The sequence below is a fragment of the Tenrec ecaudatus genome, chromosome X, assembly GCF_050624435.1.
Source record: "Tenrec ecaudatus isolate mTenEca1 chromosome X, mTenEca1.hap1, whole genome shotgun sequence".
Taxonomy (NCBI): domain Eukaryota; kingdom Metazoa; phylum Chordata; class Mammalia; order Afrosoricida; family Tenrecidae; genus Tenrec; species Tenrec ecaudatus.
The window spans coordinates 15,259,506-15,286,201 of NC_134548.1; the positions used below are offsets into that span (position 1 = coordinate 15,259,506).

General features: G+C 39.6%; 1 protein-coding gene across 1 annotated transcript in view; it reads left to right on the forward strand.

The window, feature by feature from the left end:
- The window catches only part of PPEF1 (protein phosphatase with EF-hand domain 1), a 145,389-nt gene extending 141,083 nt beyond the window's left edge, over nt 1–4,306 (forward strand). The window contains exons 16-18 of the mRNA XM_075538575.1: nt 1,181–1,344; nt 2,784–2,868; nt 3,736–4,306. Coding sequence (XP_075394690.1) covers nt 1,181–1,344; nt 2,784–2,868; nt 3,736–3,920 — 434 coding nt within the window. The 3' untranslated portion in view covers nt 3,921–4,306. The remainder of the gene's footprint in view (nt 1–1,180; nt 1,345–2,783; nt 2,869–3,735) is intronic.
- The last annotated feature ends 22,390 nt before the right edge of the window (nt 4,307–26,696 follow it).

Sequence of the window (26,696 nt, forward strand, 5' to 3'; positions counted from 1 at the left end):
CTCATGAACTAATTTTGAGCAAAAAAAGCCAACTCCCTCCCCTGCAAATGATTCTTTATGATTCTGTTTTTATATAGATCAAAGGGGGCAAAAAGGCACTGTAGTGTTAAAGGTCAGCAAAATGGTTGCCCTTGGGACAGTGGGTTTCAAGGTTCATAAGGTTTCAAGGTTTCAGAGTTTCAAGGTTCATAAGGGGACCCTTTGGATTCTAGCAGTGATCTCTTACTTGTACTCTGGTGGTTACACAAGAGTTCCCTTGTAATAATTCATCAAGTTTTATATTTCTTATTTTGAGAGATTTTCTGTAGGTGTCACACTTCTTTGAATAATATAAAAGAGAAATTATTCTCCTTACCTGCTATATATGTGAGGAAATGGGATGATGGGAATGTAATTGAATAGACTTTGCTTGAAAGCAGTTTCTCATTATATATCAGCCTTAAAAAAATCTACTTGCTCTTTGAGCCAGCAGTTTCATCTCTAGGAAATATCCTAAGGAAATAATGAAGTCATTTTTAGCCATTAAGATGATTATGTAGATTTGTATAGATTTATTCAGATAAATGGATATCCATAATTTATTATAAGTTTAAAAAGCAGATTAGCATATACCTGTATGTGTTGTCATATGCAATACAAGCATATAAAACATATTCTAGAATAAAATTAATATTTTGTTTTAAGAAAGATAATAATATATATATATATTTATGAATACACAAGTTTCTAGATAAAGAAAAAGGACAGTTTATAATAATATTGTTTTCTATATATTATAAATTATTTTAAATGAGCATATCTTTGAAAATAAGAAAAAATAAAGGTAGTCATACTATGAAACACTACTCATAATATTAAGAAGGGCAGGAATATTACATAGGAAAATGACAGGTATCTTAAATATCTTAAATACTAAAAACAAAAATAAATCTTTGATTTTTTAAATATTCTTTTTTTGTTTTCAAATCTATAATCAGAAAATAAATTCACACCCAACTCTGATTCCTTACAAGTAACAACAATGGAGTAATCTATACAATACAAAAGACGGTGGGGCCTTGAGAGGGCAAATCAGAGGACCATGTGGGACCTTCAGGCCTCAAAACTCAGGCTGCCCACCAGCTCTGCCTTTCTGTATCAAATAATAAACTACTGATGTGGCTCTTGCTTGCTGTTATAGGAAAAGTTTCTCTGGGCCAGTGGGCTTTTTCCATGGAGAGCGTTATGGAGTTAAACTTACCGTGGAGATCCCTGAGTGCGCATTTGGTGAACACAGACAAAGATGGAAAGATCAACTACATGTCTAGCTTTGAGGATGTCCTCATTCAAAAACCTGTGAAAGAGGTAAGTACAATAAACCCCATTTAAACCCTGGCTAGAGCCAAACACCCTTCATCCTAAAAGAAACACTTAGACCTTTCAAAATTTGGGAGAATTCTCTGATGAATAGGGTTGTCCTAGGAGAGGCAAAGGGGAATTGTCCATTGTGATCTGTACATTCTAGGGGTAGACAAAATGAAAAGGAAACAAACTTCTGTACATGAATCCATAGCGAATAGGAGATTCTAAGTGCTATCCAGCAGGAGGGAAAGGGTAACATCCATTCTTTTATACAACATTCCCTTTAAAATACCCACTCCTGGGGGAATCAAGACTTGCTGACATGACTGAGATTACACGTTTACGATGTTTAATGCTTTTTAAAAGTGCTCTCAAACCAAACCAAACTCACTGCCATTGGTCAATGCTGACTCATAGTGACCCTATAGAACAGAGTAGAACTGCCCCTGTGGGTTTCCAAGACTGTAACTCTTGATGGGCATAGAAAGCCCTGTCTTTCCCCCAAGGAGCAGCTGGTGGTTGCAAACTGCCTTGCAGTTAGCAGCCCAATGTGTAACCAATATGCCACCAAGGCTCCTTATTAAAATTGCAATCCTTTATTTGAATGGTTACAGCACACCCCAATAAAGTGAAGATTGCTATACAGAGTCATAGGAAATGTTCTGGTTTCCCAGTGCATATAAAAAATTATGTTTACATAATATTGTAGTCTGTGAAGTGTGCAAAATAGCATTTTGAAAAATTTGAAATATTGTAAGATGGAGTGAAATGTGACACAAGGACACAAAGTAAGCACATGCTGTTGGAAAATGGGATAGACTTGCCCAGTGCAGGATTGCCACAAACCCCCAACTCATTAAAAACAATCTGTGGGACTCTGCACAATCAAATGAGGTGTGCTTGTATTTTTTAAATTAATAGCTCACCAGCAATGGTTTACATGGGAGCCAGGGGGAGGGAGAGTGGGGCTGTGTGGGGGGTTGCAGAGGAGATGGAATGTTAAGAGCAAAGAGAAGGGAAATAGCTGAGCAGTTAGTACAGGAAAGCTTTGACTTCATGTAGACTGTTGAATGCGATGACTGTAATCATGGCCTTGGCTTTAGGCAAGGTAGTAAAATTAGAAATGTTACTTTACCTCTCTGTTTTCTAACCTGAACAGCGAATGTAACCATAGTTCTGGGCTGAGGACATGGAGCTCTCCACGGCACACCGGGGCTCTCAGTAAAAGTGGGCTGTGGTTATTTTGTAAAATATCAGTTGCCAATGAGTCAGTGGCAACTCCACTAGTGTCAGAGTAGAACTGTGCTCCAGGAAGTTTTACCTCCAGAGATTTTTAAGTAATATCAAGCATATCTACAATGAGATCTTGCTATGTTTACTAAAATTGATCTGTGCCATTGATTCTATGTTTTACCACGTAGCAAATCTTTTTTCTTTTTTAGGTTCAGTCTTCTATAATTGAGACTCTCTGCAGATACCGATCTGACCTGAAGATCATATTTAATGTTATTGACACTGATCAATCAGGTAAATGAATTGTGATTAGTTTGATTAGCAAATGTTAATCTGTTGGTCTGAAACCTGAACTCTATTTTCATCTGTTTCATTCTTCATCCAAACTTGAGGGGGAAAAATGAACTCACATTAATGACTATTATTTTAGATTGGCCACAAATTCTATATTCAAGACCATAGACTCCTACAAAATTCTAGTTGTCCCCTGGACAACTAGAGTCTCTCTTTTTATAAATCACCAGCACCAATGCGAAATAAAGCAAAAACAAGTCATTGTCCATTTACATATCTTAATTATTCCTGGTGATAAAACAATTCCTTCAGGTCTGATTCTGTTCTGGGGGTGAGGGCTATGACAATTCTTTTTTTTTTTTTTTGGCTTCGATGCACAATTACTCATTTTCAAACTAAATTTTGAAAATCATCAGATAATCAAAACACACACACGCACGTGCATGCACTTAAGTAATCTAACACATGAAAGTTAATGATTGCGTATAAAAAAGACAGAGCCACTCTTTGCATCCTCTGAGTCCCAGGGTTTCTTCGTCCACTGCTTTGATGTTGCTTTCCTCTCTGCCCTGCTTCCCTTTAAATTCAGATCATAAAATTTCTATACCATTCATTGTCCCACAATCCCCTCTTATTCCTTTCCTATTTATTCATTCCAGCTTTAGAGTAATCTTAGGATCATGTGGGAGTTGAAAGTGGCATATTGTTTTCTTACATTTATGGTCGTAGTCTATATTTTCAGCATCTAGATAGATAGGCATGTTGATGAGCTTCTAATTGGGTCTATCAGATCAGTGGGGCTTCCCCACCCTTCCACTGGGTGGGTCTTAAAATGAACACTCACTGCTTTCTCCTATGTTCTTCTAGGCTTGATCTCTGTGGAGGAATTTCGAGACATGTGGAAACTTTTCAAAACTCACTACAGTGTTCATGTTGATGATTCTCAAGTTGACGATCTTGCCAACAAAATGGATTTAAACAAGGATGGAAGCATTGATTTTAACGAGTTCTTAAAGGCTTTCCATGTAGTACATAAACTTGATACACAGTAAATGCTAGACATCAAGAATTAGGAACTCCCTCAGGCTCCATTTACACACTAAGACCAATGACACAACTTTCCTCAGTCCCTTAAAATTCATAGTCAGGAGTCAAGAAAAGTAGATCCTAACTTACTCCACAGCCCAATGCATAGTGTAGGTGTTGGAAGAGAAGTGCATAGTGAATTGTTGGTAAGACTATTTTAAATGACATTTGACAAAGTTTGGTTCTAGTGTAAGAAACTAGTTTGAGCTTTGTGTCACCCAACCAGGAGACCAGATCAGCTTAGAAGTAAACTGGTAAAAAAAAGATTTAGGCCCCACATTACTTCAAGAAAACCAGGTGAATGGCTGAGGGTTGGGAAGATGAATATTAAACTATCAGTTCAATAAAAAAATGCCAGTCTCTTGTCTTAATTTTGTTTGAGATGCCACAAACCAGTCATTCTTGGTCCACAGAGATACTCTTTAGAGATGGGAGTTGTAGCAGATTCTTGAAGGAATCTATGGGAGTCTATTAATTGAAAACCTTTTCTTTTCCTTAGCTGTTTGGGATGCACAATGAAAACATTCAGATTAAGCCTTACAAAGAATATGAGTTGGCACTTTATTTGGTTAGGTGGGGCTTTGTTAGTGCAATTTGTTCTGCTATTCTGATGGTATATCAAGCATAATATATTTCTGTTTAAAGGCAAGTATATACTTTATATTATTTTTAAGTTGAAAACATCAAGATCTACCAATATGTCAAATTGGATATCCTACAACCCAATTCTGCCTGCAACAAACACCAGAAATAATGGATAAAAATGTAAAAAATATCTTTTTAAAGTTTATACTAAACTTGCAAGAAAGTACAAGAAACAAGGGACAAGGGGAAAAGAACATTATAAAAGCCACAGCAATATTAATATCACACAGCATGAACTTTAAAGCAAAGAATATCATTAAAGATATAGAAAATACAGAAATGATTCATTAGGAAGATAGAATAATTATAAACTCATATGCATCTAGTAATGATACTTTAATAAAAAATTTTCCTTCTATTCCTATCTTTTTGAGTGTCTTAAGCAGGAATGTGTGTTGGATGTTGTCGAATGTTTTTTCTGCATCTATTGATATTATCAGGTGGTTCTTATCATTTTTCCTGCAAATGTGGCGAATAAAACTGATGGTCTTTCATGTGTTGAACCATCCTGCATCCCTGGTATGAATCCCACATGGTCACGGTGAATTATTTTTTAATATGCTTTTTTATTCTATTGGCCAGTATTTTGTTAAGGATTTTTTCATCAATGTTCATTAGGAATATTGTTCTGTAGTTCTCAATTCTTGTGGGATCTTTGCCCACTTAAGTTATCAGAGTTATACTAGCTTCATAGAAAGAGTTTGGGAGTTCTCCAACTTTTTCTATGTTCTGGAGGAGTTTGTGTAGGATTGGTGTCAGTTCTTCCATGAAAGCTTGGTAAAATTCTCCTGTGAAGCCATCTGGCCCAGTGGATTTTTTTGTTGGAAATCCCTTAATAATCTTGTCGATTTCTTCCATTGCTATGGGTCTGTTGAGGTTCTTGACATCCATCTGGGATAATCTTGGGAGGGATTGTGTTTCCATATATTTTTCCATGTCTTCCAAGTTGTTGAATTCATTAGAATATAGGCCTTCATAGTACTGTGTAATTATCCTTTTGATTTCATTAGTGTCCATTGTAATGTCCCGTTTCCTTGCAATTGTCATTTGTTCTTTGCTTTCTTTGGTTAGATTTGCCAGCAGTCTATCAATTCTGTTAATTCTTTCAAAGAACCAACTTTTAGCTGCGTAAAATTTTTCCATAGCTTTCTTGTTTTCACTCTCCTGTATCTCAGCTCTGATTTTTTATTATATCTATCATCTTGCAATTAGTAGGGCTGTTCTAATTGGTGTTATTTTTGTGCCAGCATATCATCCATGAGTCTCTCTTCTTTTTTACTGTGTGCATTTTTTGCTATCAGTTTTCCTCTGATAATTGCCTTTGCTGTATCCCAAAAGTTTGGGTAAGTCGTCTTTTCATTCTCATTGGTTTCTAGAAACTTCCTGATTTCATCTCTGACCATTCCTTTTGCAATAGAGAATTATTGATCCTCCAATTGCTTGCCATTGTTTTCTTCACTGTCCTTCTGTTAATTTCCAGCCTTATGGCACAGTGATCAGAAAGAGACATCTGTATAATCTCTATGTGCCTGAATTTACTCATTTGTCTTGTGTTCCAGCATGTGGTCCATTTTGGAATGTGTGCAATGTAGGCTTGAAAATAATGTGAATTTTTTTTGCATGTGGGTGGAAAGTTCTGAAAATATCTATCAAGTCGTCCAGATCTGTAACCTCCTTGTTGAGTTTCTTTCCCAGTGATCTGTCTTTTTCAGAGAGTGGTGTATTTAAGTCACGAATTGTAATGGTTGAGCCTGTGATTTCTTTTTTCATCTTTTAGAGTGTTTGATTTACAAATTTTGTGGGTCTCTCATTGGGCACATATATTTATTATGCTCACTGGTTCTTGGTCTACTGTCCACTTGAGCATTATATACTACCCCTCCTCATCTCTTGTGATGGCCTGTTTCTTGAGGTCAATTTTGTCAGATATTAAGATCGCTACCTCTACTTCTTTTGCATTGCCTTTGCTTGGTATATTTTTCTCCAGCCTTTAATTCTCAATCTGTTTTTGTCTTCAAGCTATAGATGTGTCTCCTGTAGGCAGCAGAACGATGGGTTAGGTTTTATGAGCCAGTCTGTTAGCCTGTGCCTTTGAATTTCTGAGTTTAGGCCATTAATAATCAGCGTTATCACATCCATCTTTGGAATCTGTTATGTCATCTGGTACCTTTTGTGTTGCATATTTTCCTACCTACCTATCTTATCTGCTTGTGTTGTGTGCGTGATTTATGTTTGCCTCCTTTCCACTATTTAGCCAATGCTATCCTGGGGGCTGTTTTCTTTTTGGAGTTGTTCTATGTGATGGTCTTTATTTGCCCTCAGTGTGTGTTGATCTACCCATACTGGATTAGCAAGGATTTTTTTTTTTTTTGTAAGGCTGGGTTTCTTTTTATGTATTCTTTGAAGTTGTCCTTGTCTTGGGAAGACTCTTACTTCTCCCTCTATCTTAATAGATAATTTGGCCGGGTAATTTATTCTTGGGTTTGCATTGGTTTATTTAAATTTTTGGAATATGTTACTCTATTCCCTCTACTACTTCATCGTTTCCGCTGATAGGTCTTAACATATTCTTATTAGGATACCTTTATATGTGACTCTTTGCTTTTCCCTAGCTGCTTTTATGATCTTCTCCTTATCCTCATAGTTGGATAATTTGACATTTATGTGTCTTGGTGACTTCTCCTTGAGATTCAGTCTGACTGGTGTTCTTTGGCCTCCTGAATGGTTGCCTGATTTTCATTTATTAAGCTGGGGAAGTTTTCCTCTAAGAATTCCCTCATTATTTTTGCTGTTGACTTCTTTGTTCTGTCTTGTTCCAGTAGACCAATTATTCTAATATTGGTCCACTTCATTACCTTCAGACATGGATCTCAAGTTTTCTTCAGCTTCTCTGATTGTCTTATTTAATTACTTTTTCCATTTGCTGAGGTCTGCTTGGTTATCCTCTAGGTCACTGGTGCGATTCTCTGCCTACTCAAGTCTTTTGGCAAAGTGTGTCCATTTGAGACTGGATTTTGTTATTTCATCCCTTGAGTCTTGTATTTTCCTATGGTGCGTTGTCTTTATCTCCTCTAGCATTTCATCCTTTTTCTGTATTGATTCCCTCATATCATGTATGACTCCCAACACCATTCTGAAAATTTCTTTCTGTGGCAGGTCAATATCTGCTTCTTATATGCACATCGTTAGGTTCATGACTTCTGGCATTGTCTTCTGTCTCCTGCTTTTTCATTGAGGCTGTTAGGGCTGATTGCTGTTTGTGTGTTGTTTTAGTGGAGCCTAGAGCCATGTTCCAGATTCAAAGAGCATTGGGCTCACTCTTGGGGAACTCATATGAGTTCCTCTATGAACTACCTGCCGGTAGCTATACTGAGGGGTCAGGCTATCGCTATATCTTCATGTGGTTTCACTCTTACCCTATCCAACCAGTATTCCATTATTTGGAATGTGAGTTGGAGAGTCCTCTCAGGTGATGCTGGTCGGGTTGTTGTGGCCCCATGAGGGCATCATTTCACTGGCTGATCTCTAAGTAAGCCGCACAGTGCTTGGAACACCTCGGGTGGCCTGTGTCATTTCCCTCTGCAACTGGAGTGCCGAGGAGGGCATGTGGGTGTACACTCCTTGGTGTAGGACACTGTAGCTGGCAGGGGGAATTACTGTAGTCAGAGAGATCACCTTCGATATTGGGTGGATGTTCCCGCAGTAGTGTGGACGTCCACCAGTGGTGGGCAGGAATTTCCCCCCAGCAAGTTGTAGGGCCTCGGGTTTTAGGCTGGAGTTTCCTCCACTGTTTGAAGGGGAGAACACCCTGATTCTTGGTGTATGGAAGAGGAATGGCATGATTTCCCAAGCTGTATGTAAAGCCAACAAATGTGGGTGAGAGCTCCCCCAGTTGGGTCTTCAGAGATGCCCTAGGGGGAAGGGAGTGGCCTGGAGGCTGCTAGTGCTTGTGAAAGTAAAGAGGGAGAGGAGAAGAAAAAGAGAAAGAAAATGAAGACTGAAGCAACAATGCTAACACCTACTCACATGCACAATTAACCTCCCTGGTTAATTATGTCAGTAATTTTGCACCCAAAGTGGAACATTGTTTTGCATAAAATTTGTTGTTTTATATACTAAGCCTGTAATTCTTAAGGAATTACTCATTTTAATCTCTCTAGTACACATTCCAGGTGTGATAAACTATAATACACAATTCTATGAGTAATTCTAAGTCACTGTTGCTATCATTTATCTGATCTAAAACTCCTTTTGTGCTAAAGTGATACTTTTTTGATGCCATGGACAAAAAATTTCCAGGCAGAAAATTTTCCAAATGGCAGTAAAAGGGCATGCAGGGCACTGGAGACTGATCTAGGGACAAATCTGAGGTGATTTCCTTTGATACAGTGTAATCCTCACAGGTTACACTGTATCACTGTTTGTGTGTGTGTATGTCTCTTTTAGACTTGCAGTTTTGAATTTCCCACCCAGTTCTGCCCCTGTTTGGTGACACTACATGCAGAGAATGGAATGAGGAAGTCAGATCACAGAGGAGGACACCTACTGGACCAGGGAACAGTGTAATCCTGAGTGTGGCATGAGGTGTGCCCGCTTGATGTAGGGTTCCACAGATGCAGGGTGAGATTACTCTCAAAGGCAAGATCACAACAGCAGGCACCCACTGAGGTACTGAGCACTGGAGTTCACTGGTATACTTGCCTTGTGCTGTATGTAGCACTATATCAAGAGGGGTTGTTCCCACAGCCCCATGTAGTGCCCCAGGACAGGCAGGACCTCCCCAGCTGTGTGTAGAATCACTGAGAGGGAAGCTAGACTTATTGGTAGCTAAACAGCTGGTGCCCTACTAGATCAAAGGATTTAATTTTTTCTCCCTGGCCTGTTAGAATAGAATCAAATTAAATTGTCTCCCTGACACTGAGCTTTAGCTCCATGTTCTGTTAGAAGCTTAGATTTGCTTCAGCGGGTCTTTGTTATGCAAAAAGTTTCCAGGCCCTGTAGCTAATTTCTGGCATTCCTAAGAGTGGGCTTCTTCATATGCTGATTTATGTTAAGGGACTCCTTCTATGTGCTCCTTGGAGCTAAGCAACAAAACTGGAGTTTGAGGTTTATTGAAAATATATGTTTCACTCTTTTTTATATTATGCTTGTGAGATGCTCAGATTTGGGGGCTGTTTTGCTGACCCCTAGAGGGGGAGATCCAATTTATCAGGGTGGTTGTTTCCTTCTTGGCCAATTGGAATTGAATTTGCCCCATGGACTCTGACTATCCACCTATTTTCTCCCATACCATGATCTGTCTCAGGTAAAATTCTGTTTTTCCTTTTGCTCCAAATTATGGCTACTCTCCACCCCCACTCCCCAGGCTATGAGTTCAAGGCAGCTAACAGTGGAGGGCTCTGGCATGGGGTTCTCCTCGCATCTGGGATTATGTCTCCTCTAGGGCGTCAGCCTGGAGAAATTACTACTCCCAGTAAAAGGGTGGGAGGAACTTTTCAGCTGGAGCACGCAAGCCCAGCTTGCTGAACCTAGAGCGATTTAGAACATTTAGAACGTTCTTGGTTCACTTTGAGTGGAAATCACAAAGAAAGGGGTTCAGGAGAAACCCTAGTACCCTAATTCTAATTTCAGGACACTACCTCCTAGTTTCCTTCACCTTACCTCCCAATTTTCTGGTCTAGCAGCAGGAGCTCCGGATGAGTCTTAGCTAGTCGTCGTTTTCCCTGAGTCCATCAACACTTTCAATTTTCCAATGCAAAAATTAACATATCTACCAGGAAAAATTAATCAGGTTTTAAAATGCATTTATATTAGTAAATAAAGAATTAGCATAAGGAATATTGAATAGATCAAGGTATCCACCTGATCTAACACACACACATACACACAGCCCTGCAATTAATTTTAGTGAATACACATTTCCAGGCACATGTGAAACAGTTTTAAAAATTGATCATGTATGAGTGCTTCAAAAAGTTCATAGAAAAAACATTTTCTTTTCATTCCCATTTCCCATGAACTCTTTGAAGCCTTCTTGTATGTCTTAGTTCTCTAATGCTGCGATAACAAATACCACAAGTAGATAGGTTTAACAATAAAAAAAGTATAAGGGAAGGCTTTCTCTCTGTGTTAGTCCACACTCTAAAAGGCAGAGCCTTATCTCCATTCAGCATCTGTGGGTCCATTTTTCCTTGTGTCTTTGTATCAATCATCCCCTGGGTCTAGGATGTTCTTAGTGTGGGTAATATTGGTCCAAATTATGGCTCCACTCCATTCCTGGCTCTTAAGATAGAAGGTTCCTCCTCTCTGCTTGTGTCTCTCCCCTTTTATCCCATATCCCAAAGTCAATGCAGGCCATCATACAGGGAAACTCCCGTTACATCAGAACAGGGCTGTGACCTGAGTAAGAGTGTTACATCCCACCCTAATCCTCTAACAACAGATTGGGTGATCACATCAATTAACATTATGCGTCAAGAGTACATCATTACCTGACAGCTAACACTGAGAATCATGACCAGGCCAAGTTGACCCATATTTGGGTGGAGCAGGGGTGGGTGGGAGGAAGAGGACACACTTCAATCCATGACAATGTATTAGATCACAAAACATATCTCAAATACCAAGTAAGCAACAACAAAGGGACTATGGTGTCTGATTATAACTTAATTAAATGAGAAAGTAACACAAAAAATAAACATTAATGGCAGAATGAAAAGGGTATATAATTGTAGCTATAACTGAAATTGTTTTGTTGTTTTTTTTAAGACCACAAGAATACTGTGACTAACTTTCTGGAAATTCCAGAACTTCTTAGTATATCTACAGATGAAAGTGCCAATGGTTTAGGGAGACTGAACTGTTAGAGTGGGTTTATAATGTGAGACCTGCTTATCCACCCTTGGAGTGTCCAGAGAACACACCTTTCACCATGGCTTCAAAAAGCAAATTTGTGAGGAGAGTGCCAGTGTTCTTGAAGAACTCTGTGGTGGCTCTTGTCTGTAGGTCAGAAACAACAATAGGAAGTGGTACCAACAAACTAGGATCCCGAAATGCAATGGTGATAATGGGACAGGGGCCAAATGCTGGACTTAATCACCAAAGACCAGGTGAGTGTGGTTACCTTAATGGACAGAGGAGTCAAAGCTATAATCTGACTTTCAGAGATCTGTTGGTATAAGCTAGAGTCCCTGGTTAGTGCAAATACTAACCACAATGAGAAACATCCATCAATTGAAATAACCCCAAGCTAACACATGTTAGAATTCGTGAATAAATTCTTTAAAATAGTTATAACTGGATTCCATATCTTTTAAAAGGCAACAACAACAAAAAAAACCCACTGCCATAGAGCTGCAGCCAACATACAGCGACCTGTAGGACAGGGTAAGATTGCTTTTGTGAGTTTCTGAGACTGTAACTCTTTATGGGAGTAGAAAGCTCCATCTTTCTCCCAAGGAGTGGCTGGTGGTTTTGAACTGCTGACCTTATGGTTAGCAGCCTAACACATAATCACTATGCCATTAGAGCTCCTTTCAAAAAGGTAAATAGTCTCAAAATAAAGGGTATCACCCATAATACTGGTGCTCAACCAAAAAAAGCCTGAGACCAAAAGGTCAACATTTACTCTAAGGCACAGATGAAAAGAGAGGGGGCAGGGAAATCAGAGTATAAGAAAAGGAACAACCAGAGCACAAAGAGAATGTTGGCACATTGTGAAAAATATAACTAATGACACTAACCAATTTATGTGTACATTGTCAAATGGAAACTTGCTGTGTAAACTTTCACCAAAAACATTAAAAAATTTTTAAATACAATTTTCAAAGCGAAATAGAGATATGGCAGATAAAAAGATCTCATTAGAAATAATGCAATCAAGCAGAGAGTGAAAATTCACTCTCATTCCCATACTGAAAGAGAACCTAGAAATCAAAAGACAAAACATGCATCAAAAAAGGTGAAATAAAGGATTTTCCAGACACTTAAAAACTGAGGGAATTCAATATTATCAGACTTGTCTTACCACCCTCCCACCAACCAAAAATAAGAAAATGTTAAAGGAAATCTTTTGAGTAGAAAAAGAATTGTACTAGATGGAAATCGACACAAGTGGCTGAAAAGCACACTACAGAGTGTGTTAATGGACAGCGACTGGAAGACATTGCTTGTCCCTATCAGGAGAGCCAGAAGCAAAGTGGAAACTCTGGATTTGAAAGTGAAGGTCAGAGCCCTCACTGGTCTGCAGTGGTAGTAAGTGGGGCTATATTCATAGAAGGGAGGCTCCAGGCTCGGTTCACTGGGCGGCGCTGGCGCTGTCCAAAGCAATGTGAGACGTGTTTAGGTTAGGACTGAGGAGAGAGTCTCAAGGACAAGCTTACATTCGGTTGTTAGAAATGAGACATGCAGAGCCAATTGGACACAGACTCAGCTCAACTCTTCAAATTGCCCAACCTGAAAGTAAGGTCGAGTCCCTGCAGGTCCAGGTGTTATTATTGATGTTATTAGTCTCAGCTGGTCCTTCAAGCGCTCAACTCTGCCGCTTAGCTATTCTTGCTCACGTTTTCCATCTCCATTTCTCATTCTGTATCTCAGATAGCTTTTCAAATGTACGGCTCATTAAAAAAATAAATTTACAAACTTATGCAACATCACCAAAAATCCGTTTTAGAACATTTTCATCACATCAATATATCCCCTTCTCACACAAATTTAGGTTTAATCTCCATCCTTCCTGACCTTCCCTACCTTATATCTAAGGACTGTTTTTTTCTCATTGATTTGTAAGATCAAAACTCACTGCTATTGAGTCGATTTCACGTCACAGCAACCCTAAAGGACAGATTAGAATGGCCTCTGTGGGTTTCTGAGACTGTGACTCTTTATGAAAGCGGAAAGCTTCATCTTTCTTCCACAGAGAAGCTGGTGGTTTTGACCTGCTGGGCTTGTGGTTAGCAGCCCAGTGTGTAACCCACTACGCTACCACTTTTAAACTGTTTGATCTGACCACATCAGTACTTGACATAATTGGGGTTTGACGCAGAATGTGGAGAACATTTTGCATTGGAGCTCGAACAAAACATCAGAATCCGACCCAACGCACGTGATTGTTGTCAACAAAAGCAGTTCGAGTTTGGGTCACGTGGCATTAGTAGGCGTTGTTAGTAGGCATTATTTAAACCTTTTGCGGCTGTGTTCCAAGCGCTTTGCTATGATTTTCTTAGTTGTTGTGGCTTCTTGTAATGTTTTTAGATAAAAAACAGGTCCTAAGAAGGAGTTTTTGAAAAGAAACATCATGATAAGGAACTGGTTGACCGTGGTATCAATATTGTTGATGGTAATTTAAGCCCTTTTTAAAAAACAGTTAAGGAAATGCCAACAGCGGGCCACATTAGACAGGTATTTTTCTTTTTTCAGAGAAAGCCAGCCAGGTCCTAGGGGAAAAAGGCAAAGAAGGGGGAAAAAACTACAAAACAGCTACCAGTTGATTTTTATGGAGGGGGATTACATTCCCAACAATGACTCTCTCTTCATCCCTCCTCTCCACATCGGTGTCCACAGATCAGATCCTCGTCAATCTCAAGGTATGGGCCCTACTGTGGTTGTTAAAAATGTTTTTCATGTTGTGTTTTTTATTTAAATTATATTATTTCACTCTGAATTTATTTACTTTGAAATTTCTGTGTAATGTTTTGTATAAAAAGGCAAGGTTAGGGTGAAATTTGGTGATTGAGAACAGATTAACCCATTTTCAGCTATTATGGGAAAAAATGATTCAGAACTTGACAGCATCGCATCTTGACACCTGGAACAGAGGTTCGCGACCCCTTTGGGGGGGTTGAATGACCTTTTCACGGGGCTGCCTGATTCATAACAGTAGCAAAATGACAGTGATGAAATAGCAACGAAAATAATTTTATGGTTGGGGGTCACCACCACATGAGGAACTGTGTTAAAGGGTCGCGGCATTAGGAAGGTTGAGAACCACTGCTCTAGAACAAATTAGCATCGGGGTCCAGGGTTCTACTGTATCTCTTATTTATAAAGCAGATATTTTCTCCCAGTCTGCAGCCTGATTTTTCACTTTATTTCTGGCATTCATTTTCAAGCAAAAGTTAAGAATTTTACTTGTCAAATTTGTCAGTCTTTTCCTTTAAAAGTGGTGCTTTTCTGTGCCTTCCCTAAACACAAGAAAAGTAATTTTCAGCCCTGAATATCATAAAGATGTGCATGTATATAAATTTTGCTTTTGAAAAGCATTTAGTTATTTAATCCCTTGGAAATGATTTTGGGATGTGATGGGAAGATCTAATTTCGCCTTTTGCAATGTGAATAGTCAATTGTTCCAGAACCATTTAATAAACGGGTTTGTTTTTTTACCAATTTCTAATGCCATGTCTTTCATATAGTAAGCACCCATACACACATGGGTCTGTTTCAGGATCTCTGTGGATTCATTTGTCTACTCTTATATTCAAAGGTGAATTTCACAATAAGCAAGGTAAGCACAGGCTTACTTGTATTTACTAATCTATAGTGAAATTTCATATGGGCTTCACTATAAGCTGCTTACTTACTAATCAAATGCAACTCATATTAACACCTCCTATATTACATATTAGCTTTAGAATAATCCTGATATCTGATAGTGTGTGTCCCCTTCAGTCTTTTTTGTCTTCTTAAATTTTTCTTTGGTGATTTAGTCTTCTGCACATATTTTAGGATCAGCATGTCAATTAAGTGAAATTTCCTGTTGAATTTTGATGGGAATTGGATTACATTGATAGATTTATAGAAGGTTATAACTATAATATTGGATCTTCTTATCTATGAACACAATATATATATATTCAATTATATCACGTTTCTTTAATGTTTTTAAATAAAATTCTCACATCATTCCTTTAATCTTTGGTAAACGATTTATTTGCAAAATACACTATGGGCTTTTTCTCAGACCTTTCCTTTATGCCTAGTCTTTTTTCATGTAGCTTCTAGTTCTTGGGATTTCAGTGCCTCTTTTCTAGGCTTCCTGTTTTATGTCCTGATTTTCTAATCCCTTTGTGACTCTGTGCTTGGGGGTGCCTTGGTAGTACAGTGGTGGTTTGAACCCATCAGACACTCCAGGGGAAGAAGTAACCATGTGATTTTGGGAAGATTTAGTCTTGGAAACCCTATGGGGAAGTCCTACTTTGTCCCCCAGGTTGCTATGGGTTAAAATAAACTGTGATTTTGGCTTGAATTTTTGTGCATATTTGGAAATTCCTTGGTAGCATAACGGTTTAGGCTCAGCTATTAACGTAAGGGTTGGAGATCTGAATCCACCCAGTGGCACTGTGGGAAAAAAATGTGGGCCTGGTGATCTGCTTTCTTTAAGATTATAGTCAACAAAACCCTGTGGAGCCCCAGTTCTACTGTGTAACATATGAATCACCGTGAGTCAGAATTGACTCCATAGCAACTAACAGCAACATGTGTATTTGGAGCTCAGGGGGGTCCAATTATATGGTTGTGGTGTGTGCAGACTTTTTATCAGGTTGTAGAAAAATACAGAGGGCGATGGCGTCTGACCTCCTCTGACTTCACAGGGGAGAAGGAAGAGTACTACCATCAAATCAGCCCTGGGTCCATTCCTATGAAGCAGAGTTTAGACATGCCTTCTCTAATTCTGACAGCAACCATTCCTCCCTCCTCCCAAGGCACACACTATTTCTCAGATGGGTTCAATCATTCAGGGCAATGGCCACACAGACAATATTTATGAGTAAGGGGTTTAATAAGGAAGTTAACAGGTTGCCATTCACGATCAGAAATAATCAGGATACTGTTGTTCTGGCCAGTAGTACTTGTTAGTTGTGTCTACAGGCATGCCTCTCTCTGCTCCTCAACCTGTCAGTTACATGGCCTCTTGGCCTCTGCCCTGTGTGGGTAAATGTTACAAAGCTACTTTAGTGTTGCTGATAAATGTCCAAAGGGCATGCCATTCTACCATAAGCCTCACCCCAAAGACACTTGACCTTAGCTCCATGGGTCAGCAGACCTAGCTCTCCAGATTAAGTGCCTGGAGGCAGTGCACTCTACAAAGGCATTCAGGCTCACTCTGTGAAGCCCATTGCTCTGTCTCATGCTCTCGGTTCTTAGGGCTGTTGCTTCTACTTCTGTCACTTTTCCACTATGTCTCTGGTACACAGGCCTCGGGTTCCTGGGTAGAAGATGTTCTTTTGCAGTTATCTTGGGGTCTAAAGGACACACACTTTATTCCTAGCTCTTCATTCTTTTAAAAAAATTTTTTAAAATCATTTTATTGGGGCTCATACAACTCTCATCACAATCCATCCATCCATTGTGTCGAGCACATTTGTACATTTGTTGCCATCATCATTCTCAAAACATTTGCTTTCTACTTGAACCCTTCATATCAGCTCCTTATTTCCCCCCTCCTTCTCCCACTCTCCCTCCCTCACAAACCCTTGATAATTTAAAAATAATTCTTTAATGTCTTACACTGATCAATGTCTTCCTTCACCCACTTTTCTGTTGTCTGTCCCCCAGGGAGGGTATTATATGTAGCTCATTGTGATCGGTTCCCTCCTTCTCCCCTCACCTTCCCATTACCCTCCTGGTATTACTACTCTCACGATCCTGAAGGGTTCATCTGTCCTGAATTCCCTGTGTTTCCAGTTCCTGTCTTGTACCGGTATACATCCTCTGGTCTAGCTGGATTTGTAACTTAGAATTGGGATCATGATAGTGGGGTTGGGGGTGGGGTGGGAGGAAGCGTTAAAGAACTAGAGGAAAGTTGTATGTTTCATCGGTGCTATACTGCACCCTTACTGGCTTGTCTCCTCCCTGCGACCCTTCTGTAAGGAGATGTCCAGTTGCCTACACATGGGCTTTGGGCCTCCAATCCACCACACTCCTCCTCATTTACAATGATATGATTTTTTGTTCTTTGAATGCCTGATACCTGATCCTATCGACACCCCACGATCACACAGGCTGGTGTGCTTCTTCCATGTGGGCTTTGTTGCTTCTCAACTAGATGACCGCTTGTTTATCTTCAAGCCTTTAAGACCCCAGACACTATATCTTTTGATAGTGGGTTGCCAACAGCTTTCTTCACCACATTTGCTTATGCACCTGCTTTGTCTTCAGTGATTGTGTTGGGAAGGTGAGCATCATGGAATGCTAGGTTAATAGAACAAAGTGTTCTTGCATTGAGGGATTACTTGAGTACAAGCCCAATGTCCATCTGCTACCTTAATACTAAACCTATAAATATATGTACATAGATCTATTTCCCCATTGTCTCATATATATATATATATATATGTATATATACCCTTTGCCTCCTAGTTCCTTCCTCTATTTCCTTTTACTTTCTTCTTGTCCCACTATCATGCTCAGCCTTCCTTTGGGTTTCAGTAATTCCTCTCGGTTAAATTGCCCTTGATCTAGCCCTGCCAGTCCTCTTACACCCTCCTCGCCACTGATTTTGGATCACTTGTTGTTCCCTTGTCCCTGGGTTTGTTAACACCACTTCCTTTCCCTGCCTCCCCCTATCCCATATCCCACCAAAACCGTTGGTCCCCTTGTTTTCTCCTCCAGATTGTTTATCCAGCCTATTTTATCTAGACAGACCTGCAGAGAGAATAATATGCACAAAAACAAGACAGAGAAAAACAAAGCAACAAAACAACAACAACAAAAAGAAAAGCCTATAAATAGTTCAAGGTCAGTTTGTTGACCCTTTGAGATCCCATTTCCATGAGGTGGCTCATTTGATAACAGTCAGTACGGGTAAAACTCACCGATCCCCCCCTTGTTAGGGCTTCATACACTGCATTTGCATGGTCCCACCCAATTATTTGGTGGAAGTTACAAAGACTAGAACTAGAACGGCCATAATTCACAGTTCCACAGGTTGGGTTGTTTACTCACGGGTTTTTCATTTTGCTTAATTGTGAAGTCTCCATTAGTAGGGCTTGGATTTTGCTCTGTGATAGCCTGTGTTAGTAAAGAGGTGGCACATCCCTTCAGGGAAGTATGTGGTTTACTTCTGCCTTGTGCCCCAGGGGGATCACTACTAGAGGAACAATTCTTATGTGACTTTGTATTCTGGACTTTCTGAACTATGTGGGCAGAGTAAAAGCCATGTGAATTGTGATCCTGTGGATCTGAATTCTCAGGGAGCTTCTATCTTCTCCCCCATCGAATGCCTTGTGTCCTGTGGCCTCTCTTGTTTTTAAATCCTTTCATAAATAGAATAGTGGGTTTTTTGAGGGTCATAGCTCTCTGCAAAAGTTTCAGCTTCAATTCCCTACCTCCCAAAGCCTCTTTTCTGTGTAGCCATGAAAGCCCAACCCCCTAGGTTCTGTGACAAATACCACCTGTTAGCTCAAGCAAAGCCCCCTCTGGGCGTTCAGTTTCATCTTTGTTGTGGGCACTGGGGGTTGCTTTTATTATTTGTGAGCCTAGCTATGCATTTTAAATAAACATGTATATATTTTACCCAGTATTTATAGGCAATAGTAGTAAAGGGATTTTCAGATTATCTGAGTCTACCATTTTGCTAGGATCTGATAACATCTTTTTGCAGCCATTACCAGTTGATACCAAGCATTAGGCTTCCTATTTTCACCGAGACTTTGAGTGAATGTTCACAGTATGCCATGTGCTTTGTGCTTGAATTGTGCAAACTAGATACTGGGTCTCAACGGTTAGGCTTTGGTAGGATTTATTTCTGAACAATTTTTGCCCTGAAGAGTGTTGTTTTTTAAGCACAAACACGATCATATTATCCATGCTTTTTCCTTTTGACTTTCCTGCCCCAGCAGCAGTCTGGCTCTCAACATCTCTTTTATTCCACCTAAGGAAACGGTTAACAACCTCCATAATTGTCTCTATCGGCATATAAACCTGTACAGACCTCTAAATGCTTATGTATCCTCATTTTTGCACATATTCACACACAAATATATAATCAAGGTGGTCTTTTCATTGAATGCCATAGTAGAATTTGTACACTTTTCTGCATCCTGCTTTGCTCAATCCTACTTGAGGTTTCTCCAAGCTACTGTAGCTCTCCTTTTTTCTCATGAAGGCGCTGCTTGATGAATTTCCACAGTGAATACATCTATGTAGCCAGCACCTAGGTAAAGAAACAGAACATTACCAGGACCACAGCACCCCTCCAAGCCCCCTTCCATTCACCTCCCATCTCCTGCAGGTCAGAATAACCATTATTCTGACTCCTAACACCAGATTCTTTATTTTGCTTTGTGTTTTATGTAAATGCAACCATTCAGTAAACACCCTCTTGTACAACATTTATGGTTTATCACAGTGTTCTTTCTCCCACGGCTCTTAATTAATTTTCAGCTGGGTTCAATGAGTCATTGCAATGCCACACAGAACTCACAAACAATGCTCATGTTTATGGAGTTTATTAGGGAACTTAACAGGTTACAATTCATGGAAGAAATGCTCAGGATACAGTTATTCGGTCAAGCTAGTTTCTTCTCTTCCATACTTGCAAGCAGGCCTTTCTCTGGCCCTGAGTCTCCTGACCTGGCCTCTGCCCTGTTGGGGTAATGTTACAAACCTCTTTTAGGGCTGCCAATACATGACCAAAAAGGTATGTCACTCCACTGTAAGCCTCAGCCTGAAGGTACTCAGTTCCACCTCTGTGGGTCAGCAAACTCAGCTCCACCAGTTCAGTGTGCAGAGGACCCCATTCCATAAGCCAGTCTCCTGCCCTAAAGCACTCAGCTTCACTTGCTCTGTGGGCTGGGAAGTCCACCCCTCTGTCTCATGCGCTGGCTCGTAGTTATTCTGTTGCTGCTCCTCTGCTACTTCTATGGTGTCAAATTTGTCTCCTGGATCAAGGAAGTTCAATGCAGAGGGATCGTGAGTCCAAAGGACTACCCAGCAGGATGGCAGTCACAATTAACCTTGTTAAAGCTCACTCATAGTGGAATTAGCTAATCCAATCCATAGCCGCCTCACCTTCTTACCCAGACCCACTAAAAACAGGGAATTTGATGGGAGTAACAAAGGGTATGGCTAACAGAGGCATATTAAATAATTCACTGGATTGAAGATCTATACGCTAACATTGTGGCTGTGGTATGTTCATTTTATTGCTGTATAATATTCCATCGTGTGAATATATCAGAATGTACTCATCTACTCTATTACTAATAGTCATTTGGATAATGGTTTCTGGTTTGGGGTTATTTCTGGTTTGAGGTTATTATGTACAGTGTTACCAGGAACATGTTTGTTCATTAATTTATTCTTTTTGATGGCTGTTTCATATTCAGTGCTTCTAGTTCCCCAAAGAACAAATTCATTGCTTTTGAGTCAGTGCTGACTCAGTTACCCACTGTGGGCTTCTGAGACAAACTGTTTATAGGTTTAGGAAGCCTGGTCTTTCTCCCGTGAAGCTGCTAGTGGCTTTGAACTGTGGACCACATGGAAAGCAGTCCAGCACACAACCACTACACCACCAGGGTTCTTCTACTTAGAGCTGACCATCCTTTATTCAGTCTTCTCATTTCTTTTAATAGGTATTTGACCTATTAAAGTTCTTGAGCAACAAGACAAAGCTGCAATAAATATTGTATATATGATTCTGCAAAGGGGTACTAATCCAGTTGTATGAATGGGGTAGATTGCCAGAAGTTGAATGGCTAGTTAGAATATTACACGTATTTAAAAATTAACAGCTATTTCTCAATATCTCCCTCAAAACTCTTGAGTGATGTATAACAATTCCATTTCCCATATCTTGACTCGAAGTTATAGTTCTGTTTTGGGAATATGATGGGTTTAAAGCAGGGGTGTCAAACTGGTGGCCCACGGGCCGCATGCAGCCCCTGAGGTAATTTTTTGTGGCCCACGATGCTCTGAAATAAAATGAAAATAGAAAAAAATTGTTATGAAGAAAATAGTGCTTAGGGGAGATCGAGACAATACTGTACACACAATTCCCTCTTTATATATTATTTCAGAGCATCCTGGGCCACAAAAAATTAACTTGGGGCTGCATGCTGCCTGCGGGTCACCAGTTTGACATCCCTGGTTTAAAGTGATATCTCATTATTGCTTTCATGTATATTTTCCTAACTGCTAGAGAGTGTATAGTTTTTCATGTGCTTGAATTTTCTCTTCTGTAGTTATGTATTCTTATTGTTGGCTATCATTATTGTCAACTTATAAGATATTCTATATGCTATGGACAGTAATCCTTTGTCATCTGCATTACAAAATTCTGTCTGTATCTATTGTTGTCTATTGGCTGGTTCATGTTATTTTTTTTCCCACACAAAACATCCCAGATTTCAAATAACGAATGTATCTGTACACTTACTTCTTGCTTATTAGCATGGTTAGGTTCTAAAAACCAGGTCATTAATACAAAAATCAGCATTATGTGAAAATGGAGAATGTTTTTATGTCTATTTTTAGAGCATCCATTTGTCTGATTTTTCGGTTTAGAAAATATGCTGCTGGAAATAATAGCTAAGATTTACTGATGTGACGAGTCCAGTTATGAATTATTCCTTTGCACAGCAGAAAGCATGGAGGAAGCAAAGCTGGTTAAAGGTGGGCTGAGCAACTGAAGGGCCCGGGTCTTAACCATTTCACTTTCCTCCTGTGCTGGCTCAGCACTTCCTTCAGCGAGCCTCCATTCCCACCCTTGCAAGCCCTGTGTTTTCCATCCCAGAGCCTGCTCTGCCTTCCAGGCCTGGAGAGTCACTGAGGTTCGGGTTTTCTTGGAGGGCTGCTGCTGCTGGGAGCCTGGCTGTTCTCCCAGCTGCACCTGGCCCAACCGAGTTGGAAGCTTCAAGCTCAGTTTGACTCACTTTGGGATGTCATGAATTCACTTGACTTTCTTCCAAATACTCAAATTCCACTTTCTTTCCTACCTTTCATCCCACAGTAATTTTGAGCACAGGGCTTCTGAGTGCCGAAAAATAAGCACATGTTGGCTCCGCGGCTTGTACATCTATCTGCACAGAGGCTAGGCCACAGAGGAGGCCAGCCCTCAGTAGCAAATAAACATAGTGCTCCTGCCCACAAGAGAGCGACAAGGGCCCAGGGGCCACAGGGCCCAACTTCCCAAAGGCTCCCTGGAGACTCTTCTCGAGGGAGGGAATAATCCACAACCTTTGCTGCCTTGCTTGCCACTTTGCTAGTATGCAAAATAGTTGGATAATAGATTTGTTTTAATTGTCAGAAATGTGAGAGGTTGAATAATGAGATAGTAGATAAGCATAAGTAGGTGTATTTGCTTTGATAACGTCTGGATTTCCAGAGGTTTTCCCAATTATACAGGTATTCAGATTTTCTCATAAGGTTTTTGTGTTTTGCATTGAAGTCTTTTATATCTGGGAACTTATTTTTATATAGCAGAATGTATGGTTTAATTTACATTTTCCAGGTAGATAGCCTGTCCTGGCAATCACATTTATTGAGTAGCTCATGCTTTTCACACTGGATTGAACTATACTTTTAATATATTGATTTCTCAAACATACCTGTACGTAGCTCCACAGTTTCTAGATGTTTTCATTCCTTTTCTACTGTAATATACATATAACCTATACATGTACATTTCAGTACCTGGATTACACTCTCCAAGTTCTGTAATTATTTCATTATCTATTTCCAAACTCCTCCACCACCTTTAACATACCTATGATGTACGGCAAAACAACAACAAACTTTCTCTTTCCCTTCCACCTCTGGTAATGATTAATTACGTTTGGTTTCTATATATTTGCCTGTTTCACATAAGTGAGAACACACAGTGTTTGTCCTTTTGTATCTGACTTACTTTGCTTAGCATAATATTTTCAAGGTTCCTCTGTGTTGTGGCATGTTTCTTTACGGTTGAGTACCAGAAGTGTCGTGGATTAAGTGTTGGGCTGCTAATCACAAGGTCAGCAGTTCAAATTCAGCAGCCACTCCAGAAGAGAAAGATTTATAGTCCCAGAAACCCAAAGGAGTCATTGTACTCTGCCCCATAAGCTTACTATATGTTGGCATCCGCTCAAAGGCAGTGGGTTTGGTTTGGTTTTACGAATCCTTTCTGTGTCTGTACCACATCTTATGTACCCATTCATCTGTTGATGGGCATTTAAGTTGTTTCTATTCTATGGTTATATGCGCATTAAAGTGCTGGTAACAATAACTATGTTTCTGTCTGCATCACTGCCTTCAGGTCTCTTGGATCTGCACCTAGGCTTGGGATTCTTGGGTCAGTTAGTAGGTCTATGTTGATCTTTTTGAGGCCCGCCAAAATGCTGTCCATAATAGTTGTACCGTTTTACATTTTTACCAGTAATGGATGAAGGATCTTATTTCTCCACAGCCTTGCCAACACCTAAGATTTTAATTTTGTGATCATTGCTATTCTTATGAATATGAGACAGCATCCCACTGTGGTTTTGATTTGTATTTCGCTAATGGCTAGTTACTTTGAAAGGAGTCCTGGTGGCACAATAATTAAGAGCTTGGTTGCTAACCACAAGGTCAGTGTTTCAAACCTATGAGCTTACACGGAGGGACTTCTGCTCATGTAAAGACTTTGGCATAGGAAACCCAGTGAGTTGCTGAGTGTTGGAATTAATTCAGCGATACACAGTACAGCAGTGACTTTGAGCCTTTTTCATGTGCTTTTTGGCCATTTGTATATCCTTGCTTCTAAAATGTCAAGCCTCATCCATTTTAAAATTAGGACTCTTTTTGCTCTCTTTTGGCTGTTATAGAAGTATTTTCTACGTTTTACATATTAGACTTTTATCGGATATATGGTTCCCCAATATATCCATTCCATAGGCTGCCTTTTCACTTTTTAAATGATAAAGTCTTTAGATGAACAGAATTATTTCATTCTCAGGAGGTCTGATTTGTCTATTTTGTCTTTTGCCACTTGTAGTTTTTTTTGTGTGTCTTATCTGATATCCCTTCCACAGAAAACTAAGCCCTGCATCTTGGTCCTTATATTTCCATCTATGAAATATTTGGTTTTCATTTTCAATAAAATCCTTGATGCACTTTGAATTTTTCCTGGGTATAGGATGAGGGTTGGGCCCTGGTTTCTAGGAAGTATTTTTATCTTGTTATTTGTTATACTGATTGGGTTTTAGTGACATTATAGAATTTCTTGATATCTACTAAGGCAAGTCCTACTTCACTGTTCTTTACATAGTTATTCTCTGAAATTACTTTTTCTAGATTAAATTTAAGATAATTTTATGCCATTCTAAGAAAAACCCTGTTGTTGGAAAATAGGTTGAAATGAAATAAACACGTTATGTGAATTTTTGGAAAGTTTACACTTTTATAATATCAATATTAAGTCCTGGTTGGCACAAATGGCTAATACACTCACTGGAAGACCTACTGTCAAAAAATTAGCCATTGAAAACTGTATGGAGCCCAGGTCCACTCTGTCGCACCTCAGCCCCAAATCAAACTCACTGCCATTAGTGCATATATGTTGGAATCATGTCCATGATACTTGTTTTTTCTTTCTTTCTCAGAATAATTTATAATTTTGTATTTGTTTATGTTCTGTCTTGCTGACTCTTAATAAAGTGTTGTAGTTTACCTTGTATATGTCTTATGTCCTCCTTATTACATTTATTCCTCGGTATTTTATAGTATTCTTAACGCTCTTGTTGCATGAAGCATCGAACAAGATGGAAGGAATACACAGAGTCACTATAACAAAAAAGAATTGATCAATCACTTCAAGAGGTAGCATATGAGCAAGAACCAATGGTGCTGAAGGGAAATGTCCTAGCTTCACTAAAGGCATTAGCAAAAAGCAAGGCTTCCGGAATTAGTGGAACACCAATGGAAATATTTCAACAAACGAACACAGCACTGGAAGCGCTTACTTGTCTATGCCAAGAAATTTGGAAGGCATCTTCCTGCTTGACCAATTGGAAGAGACTCATCTTTGTGCTTATTTAAAAGAACATGACCCAGCACAATGCTGCATTATCAAACAATATCATTAATAACACACGCAAATAATTTTTTTTTACTAAAGATCATTCAAAACCAACTGCAACAGTACACAGTCAAGTAGTAGCCAGAAATGCAAGCCAAATTCAGAAGTCATGATGAGGGATACCATTGCTGATATCAGATGGATCTTGGCTGAAAGCAGAGAATTCCAGAAAGATGTTTGCTCGTTTTGTTGACAATGCAGAGGCATTAGACTGTGTGGATCATAACAAACTCTGGGTAACATTGGCAAGAATAGGAATTCCAAAATACTTCTCTGTGCTCACATGGCCAAGAGGCAGCTGCTTAAACAGAACAAGGGAATACTGCGTGGTTAAAATCGTTAAAGGTGTGTGTCGGTGGTGCATCCTTTCGCCTCGAGCAAATAACTCCAGAAACGTGGATTATAACTCAGGGTAAAGAAAACAAAAATCCGCACAACTAGACCAACAGACAGCATCACGATGAATAAAGAAGAGATTGAAGTCGCAAGGATTTCATTTTACTTAAATCCACAATCGATGCTCATCTCATGGAAGCAACAGCGAAGAAATCAATTGAACCAGGCATTGGGGCAAAGCTGCTATAAAGATTCCTTTAAAGGGTTAGAAAGCAAAGGTGTTGCCTTCAGGACAAAGGTGTGCCTGATCTTTTCAATCGCCTCCTATGCCTAAGAAAGAAGGACAATGGAACAATTGGTGCATTTGATGAAGGCGTTGCTGAAGACTATTTAGGGTACCATGAGCTGCGAGAAGAACAAACCAATATGTCTTGGAAGTACAGCCAGAATGCTCATTAAAAGTGAGATGGGGAAACTTGGTCTCACATACTTTGAACATGTTAACAGGAGAACCCAGTCCTTGGAAATGAAAATTATGCTTGGTAAAGTAGAGGGTCAGTGAAAAGGAGGACCAGTTTCAATGAAATGGATTGATCCAGTGGCTGTTAACAATGGGCTCTGTGGTAGTTACATAATTTTATGTCAACATGATACATAAGTGTAGGGGTGGTGTCTACCCTGTTAACCAGGTCACAGCCTGATGATGCCTCCTTGTGGGCATGGTTTTCTC